The sequence below is a fragment of the Onychomys torridus genome, chromosome 1 (assembly GCF_903995425.1).
Source record: "Onychomys torridus chromosome 1, mOncTor1.1, whole genome shotgun sequence".
NCBI classification, from domain to species: Eukaryota; Metazoa; Chordata; class Mammalia; order Rodentia; family Cricetidae; genus Onychomys; species Onychomys torridus.
This window is the reverse complement of record NC_050443.1, coordinates 97947878-97967282: the sequence shown is the minus strand read 5'-3', so window position 1 is coordinate 97967282 and position 19405 is coordinate 97947878. Positions and strand designations below refer to the sequence as shown.

Sequence of the window (19405 nt, the reverse complement as noted above, 5' to 3'; positions counted from 1 at the left end):
TTGCTGCTTCCACAGCTCCACAGCCTCATGTCCAGAAGAGTCACTGTGACTCTGGTTAGTCTTAAGAGTCAGATTCTCAGCCCGGTGCTAAGAGGATGAGGATGCATTTGACTTTCAGGTGGTACCATCTTAACTTTTTGGAAGATGGGAAGGGTAAGGTTTGTCTAATACTTAAAAAAAATACATTGAGGAAATTGAGATGAAATTGAAAGACGATCAATTGATCGTTTCTTGTTTCTTGTCCCGTCATTCAACAACTCTTTTAAGTCCTTGTGCTCACAGTAAAGCTGAAGCTTCTTTACTTGCTGCTTGGATATTTTTCTATAAATATAACATCTTCCATGATTTCAGCAAAGTTTTTTTTTTTTTTAAATTTTTTAAGGGAAACTGGATTAGTTGGCAAATACAGTATGTTGAAAGTATCCATTGCTAGAATAGATTTTATATAAAATGTTTTTGCATATTCTTTGATCCATTAATTTCTCTTCTTGGGATTTATTCTCAGGAAGTAATTATTAATGTTTTGGTTTTTAACTTCATTTTCTATTTATTACCCTAGTATGCCTATAGTAGTGAATTATGGAGAGCAAGTTAACATCTGAGAGTAAGAAATTAAAACAACAAATCATGGTACCCATTCATTGAGATACTAAATTGCACAGTGTCTCAACACAGGGAGTCTCAGTAATTTGGACAGATTGAATAGTAGGATATAACTAACCTAATGAGTTATACGAAGTTTGGAGCATTTGTGGCAATAACAATATTTAAAACTTTTGTTGAGGGGTTAAGGTGGTAGCTTAGTCATTAAAGTGCTTGCTTTTCAAGCTTGGGGACATGAGTTCAATAACCCAGAACCCATGTAAAGTTCATTGACTTTCACAAACACACACATGCGCATACATATGCACACACACATGCACAGACTTGCCTGCATTTTCTGGACTTTCTAGAAAATGTATATAGTATTTTCAATTTGGTAGTAGCCATAGACATTTCTGACCCAGTTATTCATGTGGTTGAATGGAAGAATTTTCATGCTGTGCAGGTCTCTTTGTTCCTCCTTCTTCCTGTCTGCTGTGTATTAGCAGTCAGCCTCCATCAGGGGCTTCTAGGAAGAAGTTGGTATGTGTGGTATTATAATGGATTTAGATTTTCTTTATAAAGAATGAGCAAGCTTAGGAAATTGATCAGTTACCGTGTGATAAATCTGCGGCTTACTTAGAAACCATATGACCCTAGAAACCTCAGCTGTATATTTGTGATCATTCAAGTATTCCTTTAAGGCATTTGCAGGCAGTCATTTATCATTTTTTGTATCAGGTTCTTTCCTCATCTTTTGACTCATTTCACAATTTCCTTTCTTTCCTTTTACTAAATGCAAAAATCTAATCTCATCTTCAGTTAACTACTTTTCAGCTGAACTCCTTAGAAGGTGACCAGAAAGTGAACAGTTCATGTGGTAATTGGATGTTTGAGGACTAATTAGCTATAATATGCTAACCTCCTGGGTGGCAAATATCTGTATGCTATCTCAAAGCAGGGAGTGACTGCAGTTCACTTTCAGGGAGGTCTACTGAAGTACCGTCCCCAGGAAGGAAGGAAACTGCATACACAGAGCCAGAGTATAGCAGTCCGGCTATTCTCATTGTAGTACCAAGGAGGATGAACCCAAGACAGCCTTTAAACAAGCAACACCATTGGGAAAGCAGAGGGTAGGCAGGGGACACTGATGACAAAGGAGTGACTGTTACAGTTGCCCCACAGGCTCATGTATTTGAATATTTGGTGCCAAGCAGGTGGCACTAAGGAGGTTGTGGAACCTTTGGGACTGGCCTCTCCAGCAGAAGGTGGTCCCTGGGGGCAAGGCTTGAAGATGATATGCCTTCCGGATTCCAGTCTAACCTCTCTACTTCCTCATTTTCTAACATGTGAGGAGCTGCTGCCTCACCCTCCTGCTGCAGTGGTGGACCATATCTTCTGGTACAGCCAAAATAAATCTTTCATCCCACTAAGTTCCTTCTTTAGGTATCTGGTAACACCAACTAGAAAGGTAACTAATACAGTGGTCAACCTAGAAATCCACTGCCTCCCTTTGAACATATGAGGGTAGTTAGACCTGCTTTAAAATAGTTGTGTGGTGGGGAGAAACAAAAGACCCAGTGTGGGCTAGTGACATGAGGGGGCCCAGTTTTGGTTATTTTGGATAAACATGCCGCTCAGTTCTAAAGCTTGGAGTCCAAAATGCTTCATTATTTCATTTTGGAAAGTTTATGTGGTATGAGTCTGTGCTGTCTTGCTTGTATTTGGCAAGTAACCCTCAGATTAGCTAGCAACACTGGTTTTAGTCCTCAGGCCTTAAATAGATACATTGTCTCAGTAGTATCTAGTCATTGGCTGCTTAACTAAGGGATGGATTCTGAGTGAGTTTGTCATTGTATGGATGCCATTGAGTGTCCTTAGGCATAGGTCATATTTCATGTGGTATCTTGATACATTCAGGGGAGATGGTATATGTGACATGTATGATCTTGCTGCCAGTCACACAACATGCTGTCTTATAGTAGCCTTTTAACAACAACAAGGTAGCATTGTAAATATGTAGCCCAGTAACATAACCTTTTTATTAAATGTTATATACTATACTTAATTGTATGTGCTGTACTTTTATATAGCTGGCAGTGTAGGGTACTTAATCCGTGCCAACATGATCATGAATAAGTGAACACTATTTCTCCACAGCATTGGGGGATCTTAGGGGACCACCACTGTGACCATTGTCCATCACTGATGAAAACATCATTAGACAGTACTGGGAATCCAAACTGAAGTCCTCATGTTTTTGTGACTGTCACTTTACTGAGGGGCCATTCTCCCCAGCTCCTTGTAATGATTTCTCCCCCATTTTTTTTTTTTTTCCAAGACAAGGTTTCTCTGTGTCGTTTTGGTGCCTCTCGCTCTGTAGACCAGGCTGGCCTTGAACTCACAGAGATCCGCCTGCCTCTGCCTCCTGCATGTTGGGATTAAAGGCATGTGTCACCACCACCCAGCATGATTTTTAAAATATAGTAATTACTATATGTTAATTGCACAGAACAACCATATTGGTCTTCTCTCTTCCCATTTCCTGCCTATCCCTATTTAAGAACCCAAACAAGATCTACCTCTCTGTGCAATCTCAGCGAAGTCTGGCAGATTGGTTTTATTTTGTAGTCCTATTGTGTAGCAATTAAGAAGCCTTTGTTTTCTAATATAAAAGTTATAACAGTTTACTTCTTAGGAGTGTTATACAAGTGCAACTGTAGCTCCAGACCCACAACGACTATCTTTCTGAGTCTCTCAAGTTTTCTTTGCAGTTCTTTTTTTCCTGTCTCCATTTGTACCAGGTCTCCGTGTGGGTTGGTCTTCACTTGTGGGTTGGCTCAACAACCAAGAGTAAGTCACTTGAAGACAGGCTTGCTTGCCTCTTACCTCATAGAACTACCGAAGAGATAGGCACAGCTGGAGCCTGAGCACTCCAGGGACCCCAGGCCTCTAAGGATTGCCCTTGGGGCCTAGTAGTGTCTGCTTCAAGCCTGAGGCTGGGACTGAGCTGGGCAGGCAGCCAAGCCTCTCCTCAGGAACAGCAGCCAGGGCTGGCACAGAGGGAGGAGGATTCGTGGAGAGAAGGGAGGGAAGGAGTCAGAAACAGCTGGAGCTAAGATTGAAGGAGAAAAGCTGGGGACTGATGTTGATCCAGTGTAAGCTGAACCAAGTTCCTGTCTGGTAAATAAATACCCACAGGAGTATAAAGGCTCAGAATAGGTTTCCCAGTTAGTGTATGTGTGAATAGTTCCACCTCCCCCACTTCTTTTCCCAGCCCTTCTCCCACCTCGCCTTGTCCTTGGCTCTGTTTGACCCATTTGTGCCACATAGCTAAAGCAGGAGAGCAGTCACTTATGAGACACACTTGACACTTGCCATAGTAGAGCTGGGCAGGCTACTGAAGAATACTTCCTGTGGTAAAGGAAGCTTGAGTCTGTCAGTTACTTGGTGATAGCAGTAATAATAATGATTACAGAGAGAGGCGGACACTTCATTGAATGCTTCTATATACCAAATACATGGATTATCTCATTTCCTCTGCTCAACAGTCTTCTGAAGTGCAGTGGAATGAGCTGCTGACAGATTTGGTTAATAGATGCCATCACTGTGATTCACTCAGCCTCACCATTACTGTATTTTCTCCCTCCCTAGATAGGCTCCTTGACCTCTGTATGTTGCCATTTAATTTCCCGGAACTCATTAGTTTCACAGAGCTACGTTTCTATGTGGCTGTTACCATATACTAACAGATAGAAAAGAGTATTCATTACTAGTAATTGTGTTGTTTTTTGAAACTTGGCACTGGAGTATCTAGATTGTGCAGAGGCTGTCAGCAGGTGGCAATGGGAGGGAGGAGAGCCACCTGGGAAGACACCTCCATTAACAGAGTGTAATTGCCTAGAAAGCTAGAGAGCCTGTCTTTGTAGGACCTACAGAAGAGGATGAAAGAGGAAAGAGAAAGCCTACTCAGGTTAGGAACAGGGTATGGCTAACAATTTAAAGTATTCACCCAGGCACAGCTTGATTTTTATTGAGGATCAATCCCAAGGAAATCACTTCCTGTGGAGAGCCTGATTTTCCACATGGTGGGGCTTTGGAGCTTTTGAATAGTCAGTGATGTGGTATGAGAATGTTTTTGTTTTTTGAGACTGGGTCTCAGTATGTAGATCAGGCTGGCCTTGAACTCAGAGATCCACCTGTCTCTGCTTCCCAAGTGCTGGGATTAAACACACGCATTACTATGCCTGGACTTTTATTATTATTGTTGTTACTAACATTTTAAAATTGTGTGTGTGTGGGTGCGTGCGCGCGCGCGCACATGTGTATGCTCATGTACCATGGCTTGTGTGTGGCAATCGAAGACAACTTTTAGAAGTCTGTCCTTCCTTTTGACCATATAGGTCCTGGGGATTGTTCTCAGGTTGTCCCTAACCTGGTGGCAAGCACCTTTATCACTGAGCCATCTCAACAGCACTGTGAGACTGCTTTTTAGAAGGACTTGAGCTAATGACTTTGGGGTAGGGTTGGCTGTTTGTACCACTTACGTTATCTGTGTTTCTTGACTGACTGTGTGCACTAATCATGTGGTAGATTTGGGAAATTCAGTTAGTTACAGAGCTAGGCTTCAGTTTCGTGGCTGGAGCTTTCACCACACTGATGTGGTGGAGCAAGTAGACTAGTTCTAGCACATCCCTCCCTTTCTGGGATGGGGAGCTGTGGGCCCAAGGGCATCATACTTGTTGGAATCATGGCAGCTGGGCTGGCCTGGCCCTGGGGAGGGCAGTGCTAAGGATGTCTTTGATCATGCATGCAGATATTGTAGTGTTCTTTCTGGTGGCTGATTGTTAATATTTGCAATTCTAAGGTTGCTGTACTGTTGCTTCTGAACATTACTCAGTGTGCTGTCCCATGATCCTTTGCCAGGTGTGGGTTCAGTTATACAGGTCGTGATTTCTTGAACTAAAAACATTCCAGGTTCTGTTTGTTCTGTGATGTTGGACAAATTTACTGTATGTATGCAGAGCCTCAGTTTCCCTGTCTTTAAATGGAGTTGTGGTGAGGAGGGCACATGAGCTAATAATAATGTTCTTAAAGTGCTTAGTTAGTGTAGAGCTTGGTTCTGTATCAAAGGGTCAGTTAACCAACAGCCAGTGAGATCTTCAGCTTTGAAAGACTGAAGAAGGTTCTGCCAGCCTCTTGAACACAGGGCTGGTTGCTGTGACCTGGCCTGGAGAAGCCCAAAGAGAAATCACAGAGCAACCCAGGAGCAGTACCCACCAGAAGATAAGAAAATACTGGCTCTGACTTGAGATCACTACTCCATCCCACTAGAATGGGAACCTTTCAAAGAAAGGAACTATGATGGAAGAAAGCCGACCTTCTGTCACGGACTGATCGATCATCTGTCGACATTGATTTCTCCCTCTTTTTCTCTGAGTATGTTAAAAGCCTTCAGGTTGCAACCAGTTCCACTATATCAGGTCATCTAAAAATGCTTTTACATGGAGACCCAGCAGAGTAAATGGGATTTAGGCTTCTATGGGAGCCCCATCTGTTCTGCCCTTACCTTTAGGCCTTGGTGCCAAGCTTTGGAGGGAGCTGCTGTACTGAAGCATCTGTCCAGTGGGGGCAGGGTGAGTGGCCTGGGTAGGTGGGTCAGATGGAGGGCAGGAAATCCTCTTATCGCACCGGGGGCTGGGTCTCCTGCAGCAGGAGCTGAGCAGCAAACACTGGTGAGTCAGCGAGCCTGGGAATTAGAGTTGCCAGTCTGTGAGCATGTGGGGTTTGTGTAAGTTTGGGCCTTTTGTTTCTTTCAGCAATCCAGTCTTTGGAAACACAGATCTGGAAGCCATAGCCTCCACATGCTACAGCCCTTGTTTGGAGAGGATTCTGCTGGAACAGTTGCTTCTCCTATATGATGGTCTTCCAAGAATTAACCCCTTGCCTTTTGAAATTTGAATAGCTTTCACTATGGCTTACTACATGCCCAAAGTATGAACAGCCTATGAGAAACCATGCTTGGGTCTGTCGCTTTTCACAGCCAAAGCACTTTTAAGGGCTCGTGTGTGTGTGTGTGTGTGTGTGTGTGTGTGTGTGTGTGTGTGTGTGTGTGTAAAAGAAACTGAAGCTGCAGTTCTTTTGAGGGCAAGTGTAGACATGTCTTTTGTCTCTGAGGGTGGAGAACAGGACACACCCGGATAGGAGTCTGCCTTAACTACAGGAATGGTGTGGTTCCTTCTAGGTGACTACACTCACTGCTTCCTTTTAGAGAGAATTCCTCTTGAAGGTAACTCATCTAGGCACTGTTTGGTAGATCTGTTTTGTTTTTATCTTTTTAGTCTTTCTTTTAATAATTGCCCTTTGCCCCATTCCCAGACTCTGAAGAGCTCTGAATGTGAACCCGGGAGGACCATGGGGGCTCCACAAAAGTGGGAGGCCCATGCCTACTGCCATTGAGTTTTGTCTGGTGTCTGCTTTCCTCCTTAGGCTTGTGGCTGCCGATCCAGAACAGTCAGTGTCAGTGGCTGCCACTGTTCTAGCAGTTGGCAGGATTTTGCAAGTACTAAATTGAACATGGATTTTTTTTCTTATAGCAAACTAGTTGATGGCTAAGCACAAGTCCTGAGTAGACTGTTTTAGAGAAGCTGCTTCTGCTTCTGTCATAGATTTCTAGCAGTTCATATAAAAGGTTACAACAAATAATACTCACAGTGAAGAATTTTCTCAATGTCAGTGTAGCCTTTTGATCAAGCAGTTCTATCTCTTAGAGATTGTATTGGGTGTGGAGACACACCTAGGTTGGAAAGTACCTGGAGTGGAGGCTCCATAGAGGTGGGTGGAGCAGGGTAGAGCTAGGAAGTACACCTGTGTGAATCCAGAGAGCAGAAGCACTTCCCTTGGCTAGGCCCCTGCTTGTAGTTTTGACATTGTAATTCTTTACCTCACCATCAGACCATTATGAGATTACAGGTGGCTTGGATATGGTCTCTTCTCCCTATTTCACCAGAATCCAGCCTGACAAACCAAACAATGTATTTATTATGTGGAAGCTTCATCATGGAGTCTTGCCTTCAGTTAATTTTCCACTCCTTATGTATGCTAGCATCTGAGGGAAAACAGGGAGAAGAAGGAATGGCTGCCGTGTGGTGAGGCCTGTGAGGCGAGGCTCCTCGAACTCTCCTTCTACTAAGGAATGTCACCAGCACCATCCATTACCATTATCATAGACTTAGCTACTTCTGTATTGTTCTGCTCAATTAGTTGCCATGGCTACCAGGACAAGGTAATTTATACTTCAAGGTGTTGCTTGTGTTATGCTGGGAGGAAAAGACCTACTGTAACAACAATCTTTGTTAAAACTTGAATGCGTAGGTTATTAGGTGTAGAGCCAAGTGATGGCTTAACTCAGGTCCAGATAACTTTCTTATGTGAAGGCAAAAATTGACAAGACCTATTTCGCCTGGAATACTCTGTCAGAACTGTATAGTCTCTGATGTGTTCTGCAAATGAATCAGTTTCTTGTAACCCATGCTACCTTAAGATTTCTAGGAAATGCTTGTTCTTCATATATCCCTTAGCCACCAAGGAGTCCAAGGAGCACAGAGATGACTTACAGGAGAGGTAATGGGGGTGGGATGTCTTTCCCTTGGCTCATTGTTAGCTCGGTGAAATATAGTGGTCACTGGTGGACAGTTCTGGAGTGTAGTGTCTATACCCCACTCCTCTGCATATAGATGACTACTTTGTAATTTCAAACCTTTCAGGTTGGCTGGCTCCTCTAACTGATGGCATGTTGAAGTACACGGGCAAGCAGCAGCGAGGGCATCTGATCCAGAGGGGGCCACTCTAGAGGCCAGGCCATCACCACCATGGGCCAGTGTGTCACCAAGTGTAAGAATCCTTCATCAACCTTGGGCAGCAAGAATGGAGACCGGGACCCCAGCAGTAAGTCACACAGCAGGCGCGGAGCTGGCCACCGTGAGGAACAGGTGCCACCTTGTGGCAAACCAGCTGGGGATATCCTTGTCAATGGGACCAAGAAAGCAGAGGCTGCTGCTGAGGCCTGCCAGCTGCCAACATCTTCTGGAGATGCTGGGAGGGAGTCCAAGACCAATGCTGAGGAGTCCTCCTTGCAGAGGTTGGAAGAACTGTTCAGGCGCTACAAGGACGAGCGGGAGGATGCAATCTTGGAGGAAGGCATGGAGCGCTTTTGCAATGACCTATGTGTTGATCCTACGGAATTTCGAGTGCTGCTCTTGGCCTGGAAGTTCCAGGCTGCTACCATGTGCAAATTCACCAGGTTAGTCTCAGATGCTTTCATGTCAGTAGGTGAACAGAGGAGGAAAGAAAGTGACATTGGGTAGTGGTACCTGCTAGGACAGAACTGGGCTGGCTTCACAGGTTTGGGGCAAGTGGTTCCCCCCTCCCTTTTCTGGCCATTTTCTCTAAAGCTTAAGTTCTGAGCTTTAGTTCTGATCCAGAGAACTCCCTAGACTCTCCTAAGAGATTTTTTAAAAACATATGCCTGGTACTGTAGCAGAATTACTGAATAGATTTCTCAGTAGGTAAGACTCAGGGATTTGTGTCTCCGTAAAGCTTCTTTGTCTGATATATGCTATCCTGTTTTTTTTTTTTTTTTTTTTCCTCAAAGAACAAAAGCGCTGATTGATAGGTCACAGTTGAATTTATCATAGCAGTAAGAGGCAGTCTAACTGGGTACCAACCCTCTGCCTGAAGTTAAATAAGGACTAAGCAGTGTGAATCCTGTTGCTAAGTTGCTGCTCAACCCCACTGACAGCTGCTCAGAACTTGTCTCTTACTCCTTTACACTCATTCGATATTTATCTGTAGTCTGCCAGGCACTTTCGTGTCCATAGGGTAGGTGCCTCTGGGGATACACCTCTACAGCCAGGCTTGTGTGCAGCGAGGACAGGTGGCCTCAGTTATCAAGTGGTAGTTGTACAAATTGTCATAATTATGCATCCATATTGGGGTTGTTTGTGTATAAGGATATGGCAGGCTGGGCGGCAGTGGTGTATGCCTTTAATCTCAGCACCCGGGAGGCAGAGCCAGGTCGATGGATCTCTGTGAGTTCAAGGCCAGCCTGGTCTACAGAGAGATATCCAGGACAGGCACCAAAACTACATGGAGAAACTGTCTTAAAAAACCAAAAAACCAAAAAAAAAAAAGAAATTAAAAAAATAAATAAAAGAAAAACGCAGACCATGGCTTGAAGAATGCAGGGTCAAATAACAACTGACGTTATTTTGTTGTTGTTGTTGTTAATGTTTTGTTTTTTAAAGATGGAGGTATCACTATATATAGCCCTAGTGGTCTAGAACTGTATAGGTGAACCAAGGTGGCCTCAAACTCCAAGATCTGCCTGCCTCTTGAGTGCTGGGATTAAAGGGGTAAGCTACCATACCTGCCCTGGCAGAATGGCCTGCTCAGTAGATCAGATGCCTTACACTTCAGCAGCTTGTACAGTCCCTGAGATGATAAGTGTGAAACCCTGTTGTAAACTGCAAAGTACTGTATACATGTTTAAAAAAGACATATGCAGCTAGGTGTGGTGGTACATGTCTATAAACCCAACCCTCAGGAGGCTGAGGCATAAGGATAAAGAATTCAAGGCTAGTTTGGGCTACATAATGAGACCCTCTCATAAAATAACAGAAACAAACAAAAATAGTTAAAAGAACTTTTAAAAACTACATTTTGTGTGTGTGTCTGTGTGTGTGTGTGTGTGTGTGTGTGTGTATGTGTATGCACATGTGCCATGCTTTGAGTGTGAGGGGGCCAAAGGACTACTTGAGGGAATTGATTTTCTCTACCTTATGGGCTCTTGGAATCAAACTCAGGTTATCAGTCTTAGTGACAAGTATATTACCTGCTTAGCCATCTTGCCAGGCTCGAAGCCACGTTTATTTGTTTTTTCCTCTCTAGTTTATGGGTGTCTTGTCTGCATTGTATGTATCTGTACTATATGCATATCTGGTACTCTCAGAGGCCAGAAAAGTGTGTCAGATGCCCTGAAACTGGAGTTACAGGTAGTTGTGAGCTGCCATGTGGGTTAGAAGAATTGAATGGGCTCCTTTGGAAAAGCAGTCAGTATTCTTAACCCACTGAGCCATCTCTAAAGCTGTTTACTGCTTTTTTTTTTTTTTTTTTTTTTTTAAATCTACCCATCTATCTCATCTGTCTGTCTGTCTGTTTATCTCTGACTATTTATTTTAGACAAGGTCTGACTACTCAGCCTTAGCTGTAGAACACTGCGTAGACCAGGCTGACCTAGAACTCTGAGATCCTCCTGTCTCTGCCTCCTGAGGCATGGGGGGTTAGCTGTTGTAACTGGCTGTCTTGCCTCATCATCCATGGCATCATTTTTACTTACTAATTGTACCTTTTCCTACCTGTCACAGGAAGGAGTTTTTTGATGGCTGTAAAGCAATAAGTGCAGACAGCATTGATGGGATCTGTGCACGGTTCCCTAGCCTCTTAACAGAAGCCAAACAAGAAGATAAATTCAAGGATCTCTACCGGTTTACATTTCAGTTTGGCCTGGACTCTGAAGAAGGGCAGCGGTCACTGCATCGTGAAATAGCCATCGCCCTGTGGAAACTAGTATTTACCCAGAACAGTCCCCCTGTGTTGGACCAATGGTTAAATTTCCTAACAGAGAACCCCTCGGGAATCAAGGGCATCTCCCGGGACACTTGGAACATGTTTCTTAACTTCACTCAGGCGATCGGGCCCGACCTCAGTAACTACAGCGAAGACGAGGCCTGGCCGAGTCTCTTTGACACCTTTGTGGAGTGGGAAATGGAGCGAAGGGAAAGAGAAGCAGAAGGGCGGGGTGCACTCAGCTCAGGGCCCGAGGGCTTGTGTCCAGAGGAGCAGCACTGAGGACCTGCCTGCTGCCCTGCAGCCAAGTGAGGAATTGGACCTTTCTGGAAATTACTGAAGATCCGGATATTTTCTACTTTACACCTTTCTCTGCCTTGTATTTGAAAGGGCTCTAAAATGCTGTATCATGTTTTAGGCACTTTCTTCATTTTTTTTGGTTATTTTGGTTATTTCTTTTTTGGGCGGGAAATCCCCCAAAATATTTGAACCTGGCTACATGTTGTGTACCTTTTTTTGAAGCCTTCAGATAGAATAAGCCTGCCATTTCTTGCACAAATTTATTAGATTTGTTTTGTTTTTGTCGGGGAGGGTGTAGGCCCGGGTGGGGAAGTGGGACTGTTAGGTTGAATTAACATTACAAAATGATACAGTGCCAGATCTCAGTTTTGCATATTATTTTTCAGGGCAGGTCTGTACTGTGTATAGTGCTGTTTACATGGTTGAATTTAGGTTGTAATAACTATTTTAAAAAGTTGACACAGATATGAATAGCAGTGTTAACTGGTAGCCGCATTGCATTAATCTCCAGACAGTTGGGAGCTCTTGGAGGGCCAGGGCCAGTCAAGAGCATTTGCAGTCCGACGCCCCCAGCCCTTTAAGCTAATTTATCCAAAGCCCTTTCCTCCCTCACTTCCTGCTCATTCCTTCTTTGACCTATTGCATTTCATGTTTAATTTATCTATCACCATGCTGTACCTGTCAGTCACATGAGCAGTTTTGTTTTGTTAGAACACATTGTACTGAAAACCACTTAAGCGTTGAATGCAGAGAAAGCAGTGCTACCTCAGTTTTGCTGGAAGTAGACTTCTTTGATAGTTTTCGTTGATGTTTTTGTATTTTCATGTCATAAGTGGAAATACTGTTTTGTTTTGTTTTTTTCTTTTTCTTTTTCATTTGCCTTGGAGCCAAAGTTTCCGTTCCGGGTGGTGAGAAAAGTGTGCCTGCCGGCCAGCTGACCTGAAAGAAAACTATGGCATGGAAATCTGCTTCAAACTGGTTTTTCTTTTTTTTGTTTTTTTTTGTTTTTTGTTTTTTCTCTTTAGTTTTTGTTGAGTGTCATCAGCTTACTTGTCTGGCAAGTGCAGAAGCCTGAGGCTGGCCTGAACTCTGCCAAACAAATTATCTGAGTGTACTGAATCATTAAATGTGTGCCCTTTCCCTCTTTGCTGCACCCACGTTGTCACTTAACCCCCAGGAGTTATTTATTCTCTTTTTGTTAATGTCAAGCTCATTTGGGGTAATGTGATGACTGTTTAGGTTTACATGACCCTCCTCTCCTTCCCTTACCCCAGGTATGTATATATACATATATAAGATATGTATATATTTTACCTTTATAAAATATATATATATACACATATATGTATCTATATTCCTTTATTTGTCTGCTAAAACTGGCCATAAGAGGGAGCTGCCTTTGATCTGTAGTTTAAGAAGATGCCAGGGAGTATCATAAATGGAGGCTATTGTATATGAATTTGGACATTTCCACTAAAGAGAACTTGAATGAATTTGCTTGCAGGAAGGAGGAACCAGTTCTCTAGACTCTGCATGTTGATTCTGCAAGGCCAGCTTTGGTCAAGCTGCCACCAGGGCCTGAGGAGCTGACTCTACCCTACCTAGTTCCACTAGAGGACCCTCTTGATAATTTCCCATTAAGAAATATCCTCAAAAAACTGTACTGGAAGGTGGGTGGCAGGAGCTTGTACAGTTCAGCTTCCAACACTTCGGAACAGATTAAAAAGGGAAACTTTTAATAAAAGTTACAAAAATATTTATACTCTTGATAAAATGAAAAATGTCTATTAAACATTTGGAATTTTCTCCCTTAATTAGTCTACCACGAATCCTGGGTATGTTTCTCGTCATGGGCAAGAGTTGCATGCTTTGAGTTCTTTATGAGTCTTATAGCTCTGGGCTCCTATTTTATAAAGATGATTATTTAAGGAGATGACAGTCCTATTTCCTAAAATTGGTATTGACACGGAACATTTTTGTAGGCCTGACAATTGTCCTTTCTTGAGGGACAGATGAGAAATCTGAAAGTCAGCCATAGACTTAAGATAGTGTGCTGGAGGCTGAAGAGGCTGTTGGGCCAGATGTGCTCTTTCTTCTAGCCATAGTAAGACAAAGTCCTTGAGTAACTATCCAGGGACCCAGCAGTTTCCCAGGACACAGCTACACTGCAGCCTTTGGAGAAGATCTCATCTAGCCAGTTGTTCCTGATTCTGAATTAGGTCGAAGTCCAAATGAGGGAAGAAGTAGTGAGTGGAGTGTTCTAGGGGAGACTTTCTGTCCCAGATAAGAAAGGGTGTGTGTGGCAGGGAAGTGCCAAGAGAGGGAGGCAGTCAAGGGCTCCATGGACTCAAGGAACTAGATTCCTTCCCCACTGGGTAGATTTTAACTGATTGCTCAGTTTCTCCAACCCCAGTCATTTAGGAATTATTTGTGAATGTATTTTTAATGACCTGTTGTTGAGAAACCAGAGAAAGGAACAGTGAGGGAGTTGGGCTTCTCTGTGCAGTAGGTCTTTGTTGTGTTTTGCCAAGAGATTCACAGCGAGGTGTAAGGGTTGTAGTTAACACTTCACTCAACCTCAGATAGGCTCGCTTCAGCAGTGGCTGAAGGCCAAATGTTTGCCCCTCAGGTAAGCTAGCTTTGTGACACTGGGGTGATGTAGGGAAGTGCAAGATATGGGTACCATTTTGGAATTCTGCAACATCTAAGCATTACTACACAGAATCTGCTGGGAAGGTGCTTACTTTTGGCAAGTGACTTTTTGAGTTTCCATGGTATTTCTTTAGTAATTTATTAGCAAGCTGGTATGAGATAAAAGGGTTGCTTTACTGAATTCTTGCCAAACTTGAATGTATCATTCTTAACGACACTTTGCTGTACTTCTAGGGGTTGCCCCAGCAGTTCTCTTTACTGTGGCAGATGTGCCAACGTGTGTGGTTGGGTCCAGAAGTTTGTATGTACCCATTTGAAAAAAATCTCCAGAGCTGGCTGAAAATTCATATTTCAGTCAAAGCTTTGGGCTAAGGGAAAGATAAAAGAAAATGTGCAAAGCAGTATTGTTCATATTGGATGGACACAAAGTAAAGAGTTAAGCTGCACACAGTATTAGCTTGAAACAGTACTGTCTCCCTAGGGCCTGCTCTTCAGGCCAGATCAGGTCATGGGACCCCATAGATTATATACTTGGACCATTGGTGGGAAGTTGCTGAGATAAAAGACTAGTCCAAAAACAAATGAAGCAAAAGACCTGTATATTGGAATGTATGGTTTGCTATATTTCAAGTGGGGTCTTCAGTGCAGCAGGTAGACCCAGTTATACAGTTACATAAGGAACAGAAAGAAAACTACTGTTAAAAAGTGTCTCCACCCCCCACTTTCTTTAGATTTCTTATTCTCCCGTGTATGTTAGGATGGCTAGTGATGACCTGATCAACTTGGTAACTGACAAAGGTCTTACTTGGAGGACTCAAGCAGTATTTGTCTTAAATACTTGAAAGGACAAAATTATCAAAATATGTCAATTAGGGCTTTTTAAGGACATGTGACATTGATCCTCCCTTCTGGGTCATGTAGAGCGGGAGGTTCTTCAGAGTACATTCCTATGTTAAGCTGTAATAGTAGCCCATACCAGTTGGCCCAGGACTATATGCTGGGAATGATTCCCCCCTCCACACACACACTTTTTTTTTTTTTTTTTAAGAATGATGCTTGAGCCTAGGATGCCAATGTTGAGATGGTTTGATTAGCTGAGTAATCAAGTTCTGATTCTAGTGTTGGAGTGGTGTGTTCTGTTTCTCTTGGAAACCCAGCCTGCTCTCAGATACCTACTTCCATCACATATCTTGAGCATTGCCAAGAGAAGCCATTCAACAGCTGCTGTTTTTCTCTCAGCTCAAATATATTTGCTATAGAAGAAGTATCTTCCCTCTAATACTATCCCCAGTCCTCAGAATCTGATTAACTGCTCTTCCCTGCTGCACTGAGTATATGGTTCTAGGTTTCAAAGAGGGAATTTGAAGCAATAGGTAAACAGGGCTTGGCTGAATTGGTCTCATATATATCCTGTCTTAAGCCGATGAGGTGATGAGTCCACTGCTCATGTGACCCTCCACCTTTGTGGATCCCTCTTGGTTGTGACCAGCATATGTTTCTTGAGGTTGTACAAACGTGACAAAAGTTAATACTTTTGTATTCTCTGCACTGTTGCACTCTTCAGATAGCCCCTTGAATAGTAACTTGATATACACATTTTTGTCTTTGATGTCTACAGTATTTTGTTTGTTTGTTTTTGTTGTTTTTAATTTGAAGGTTATCTGCTGTTGGATTCAATAAATTTGTTTACCTGACTATTGATATTTCTGCAGAAAACAAAAACCGGTGAATTTATTCTGAGGCTTAAATTATCCACTTTTCCTATCATGCTGTGATCTATTAACAGCTTGGGAAAAATATAGGATAGGAGCCCAGCTCCAAACACAGGTAATGATCTCCATGCACTGTGAATGTTTATAAGCCTACTATTGAAATCATCTTTCTTACCTTAAGTAACTCAATTCTCATGAGAAAAGTCAATCTTGAGCCCTGTGTATGGCCCCCTAGGTCTAATCAGTGATTAAGCTTATCTTTTATTCATCTGCAAAATAAAGGCATCTCCATCAGTGTTAGGGTTTAAGGAAAAGTTTATGGAACACCCATGATACCTCATAGTGCTCAACCATCCCCTCTTAAGATTCTCCAAAATAGTATTAGGTACACTGGGGGGCAGGAGCAGAATTTAGTGTGTGGCATGACATTTGATCTTTCATCACTCATTGCTCCCTAAAAGGGCTCAACTTTCTATTGTGCCAAATTGGGAGAGGGAAAATTGTAACAGGAACTCTGAGACGGCTTCTTAAGTTCTAGACCCTTAGTTCCTTTCCTGGTTGTTGTCTGTTCAAGAATGGGCTGGCCAGCCCTCTTGCTCATTTCTTTTGTGGAAGTGTGATGGTTCCTCAAAGGTTCCTAGCCTCTTGGTATCTCTTAAGATTTTTTAAGTGCAAGATGGGGATCAGATAAACCTTTTCAGTTGGAAAGGGCTTAGTAAGCATGACATTCCTGAGAAAATGTGTAGTTTTACCCTTGTTCCACACTTCTCCCATTGACTCCTTTCTATTAAGCACAGAAGGGACCTACAGATTGGAGAGTAGCAGAATGGAATGGAAGACAGCCAACTAGGGTGCTGTTAACAGAGTGCTGTATGGATTATAAGCAGATATTAAATGATTGGCAAGTCACTGTTATACAGTTACCAGATGAGCATTAATTGCATGAACTTCTACCAAGAAAGTATACTAAATACCAAGAAAGTATACTAAAAAGTAGGGATAGAGAAGGGTCTCGATAATCAAGTTCTCAAAGCAGATAGCTGAGTTGGCTCTGGAAGTTATCCCTCAAGCCCTGGGTTTTGACCTAAATAATAAAAGAAGCAAGGGTAGATAACTGGGTAAATTTATCTACATATGAGAGAAAGGTACTATATGCCAAGGTAAGTGTTAGGAGGTATAGAGGTCAAATCATTAGGGAGATAAAGGCCTTGCCATTGGTTATTTATATTGATCCTTGGATCAATTAAGACTTTAAATTACAAGATTTTCATGCCTTAAAAAGCAAACTAGAAAGCACTTTTAAGACTGACAGAGGGATACCATATTTAATCCATAAGAAGTGCTTAAAAAGTCAACATGGAAAAGTAGTTGGCTTCCCAACAGAATAGGCAACAGATATATATTACAATACATTGAAGAAAATCTGGCCAAAAGCTTCTAAGTTGGGTATCAATCTAAATGGTACTCAAAAATATTTATTAAACATATGAAAATTGTTCTTTAATGTAGCACAATGGCAAAGATTTGAAACAAGTTGTGCTGATAAACAGTAAAATTTTTCTGTAGTTAAAAGAACTCTTAAGTGTCAATATGCATTAATACAGTAACTTTTCTTAGAAAGATACCTGCCAAGTATGTATGTGCAAGAATGTAATCTGCAGTTTCAGAGTCAACACAGTAGTGTTCTACTGTATGATGAGTTATGATGCTACGATATTATGCAGCTATTTAAAAAATCTGAAGAATGACAGAAAAATCTAAGCTTGTAAAATGTTGGCAGTCATTGCCTCTTGGTAGTTGGATATAACCTTAATTTTTCAAACTTACATTGGCTTCCCTATTTATTTTATAAGAGGTCATTTTCAGAAGTTAAAGGAAATAAAAACAAATGTGTTTTAAGCAACCATATTAGAGGCACAGGGGTTCAAAACCCAAATCAAGAATCCTGTAAAAACCTCTAGTTGCCTTTTCCCTTGGTGTTGCCTTTTCCCTGCTCCTCAGGCAGCTGCCTTGGCAGCTCAGCATTGGCTGTCTAGAAGGGTGTGGGAGGAACAATGCACAAACGCACTTATGAATGGAATGTGTGTTTTGTAAGAGACCAAGTTGGCAGCTTTAGTTTCCAAAAGGTGGGACATCAGCTGGAAGAACACAGTGTGCAGAAGTCTCAGAGGCTTGAAGGCTAGGTCCATTTAGTTCTGTAGTGGGGGCCGGGAAACACTCATCCATGCTGAAGGAGATAACCTTGCTCAGTTCAGAATGCCTTAATAGCTTCTTGCAACACTTTGCAAAGGCCACTAATGCTTGCTACTTACTCAGCACTACTCACGCTGGACTTTTGCGACTTAATCTTCCTACCAACCATGAAGTAGGTACTGATTTCCCCATTTTAAATGGGGTCTCAGGAAAATAGTTCCCAGTCTACTGAGATTTTTCATGAGCTAGATCTTTTAAGTCTCATAATTCTTAAAAGTAGCTATTTCTTCAACTTACACAGCTGTAGGAATGGACTCAGAATGACCCAAATACCCAGCAGCAGAACTAAAGTTTGAACCCACACCTTTCCAGTCCACTAGAAGGACTGTCTTTTAGGACAGAAGCCTCAAAAGGTAGATCTCAATTGAGCCCCACTGCTTTAGAGCTCAGCTGGCAAGGAAGCTTGAGTGGGCACAAGTTTCCTCCTGACAGAGGGACTTCAGGAAGCAGCGTGTTGATCTCAACTCAAACTCTAGTGCTTGGTTCCACCTATGGTCCAATCTTACGGAGGTTTCATTGAAGGGCTGCTCACTACCCTATGTGCCCAACCCTAAACTTTCAGAATTATTTCTTTCCTAACTATAAAAGTAAGTAATGATGCTGAACTGTTTTTTCTTTTGTTGTTTTGTTTTTACTGGAAGTAGGGTCTCACTTTGTAGCCTTCAGTGGCTTGGAACTCACTACATAGTCTGGCCTGGCTTTCAAACTCAGATCCACCTGCCTCTGCCTCTGCCTCCAGACTGTGTGCACCACCAAGCCTGCCTGTTTTTTTTTTTTGTTGTTGTTGTTTTGTTTTTTTGTTGTTGCTGTTGTTTTCTTTTTTAAAACAGAACCTACTATCAAAGCATTTTGTAAAACATGATTTGCCAAACCTACTAATCAGAGAGAAATACTGTTAACATCTTGGCATTACAACATTCCAGGCTTGGTTCCAATCCTATGCATAGCTTTGTACATTTCCCCTATGAAACAGGAGTCAAAACTATAATACTGTTCTATAGCCCTATGCACACACATCCATGACTATGAACTCAACTTCATTGATCTCTATGGTAATTCTGAGAGCCAAGTGTGCTGGCAAATGGCTTTGATCCCAGGAGGCAGATACAGGTAGACCTCTGAGTTTAAGCAGTCTACATAGTGTTCCAGGACAGCTTAGGGCTACACAGTGAGGCCCTGTGCCAAAAAGCCAAATACTAATTCAATGAGGTATTAGCATCTCTGTGCCTGGACTAATAGTATTTAACTTAAGTTGAGCAATAACTTAAAAAGTTGGGATT

At 42.4% G+C, this 19405-nt stretch overlaps 2 protein-coding genes across 3 annotated transcripts in view; one reads left to right on the top strand and one right to left on the bottom strand.

The window, feature by feature from the left end:
* The window catches only part of Lyrm1 (LYR motif containing 1), a 56481-nt gene extending 50218 nt beyond the window's left edge, over window positions 1-6263 (bottom strand). Inside the window, exon 1 of the mRNA XM_036190698.1 lies at window positions 6152-6263. The gene's annotated coding sequence lies outside the window, so the exon portion shown is untranslated. The remainder of the gene's footprint in view (window positions 1-6151) is intronic.
* Dcun1d3 (defective in cullin neddylation 1 domain containing 3) overlaps window positions 1-12808 on the top strand; it is a 38375-nt gene extending 25567 nt beyond the window's left edge. For both annotated transcript variants that reach the window (XM_036190640.1, XM_036190649.1), the window contains exons 2-3: window positions 8349-8884; window positions 11007-12808. In XM_036190640.1, coding sequence (XP_036046533.1) covers window positions 8454-8884; window positions 11007-11490 — 915 coding nt within the window. In that variant the 5' untranslated portion in view covers window positions 8349-8453 and the 3' untranslated portion in view covers window positions 11491-12808. The remainder of the gene's footprint in view (window positions 1-8348; window positions 8885-11006) is intronic.
* Window positions 12809-19405: the final 6597 nt, after the last annotated feature.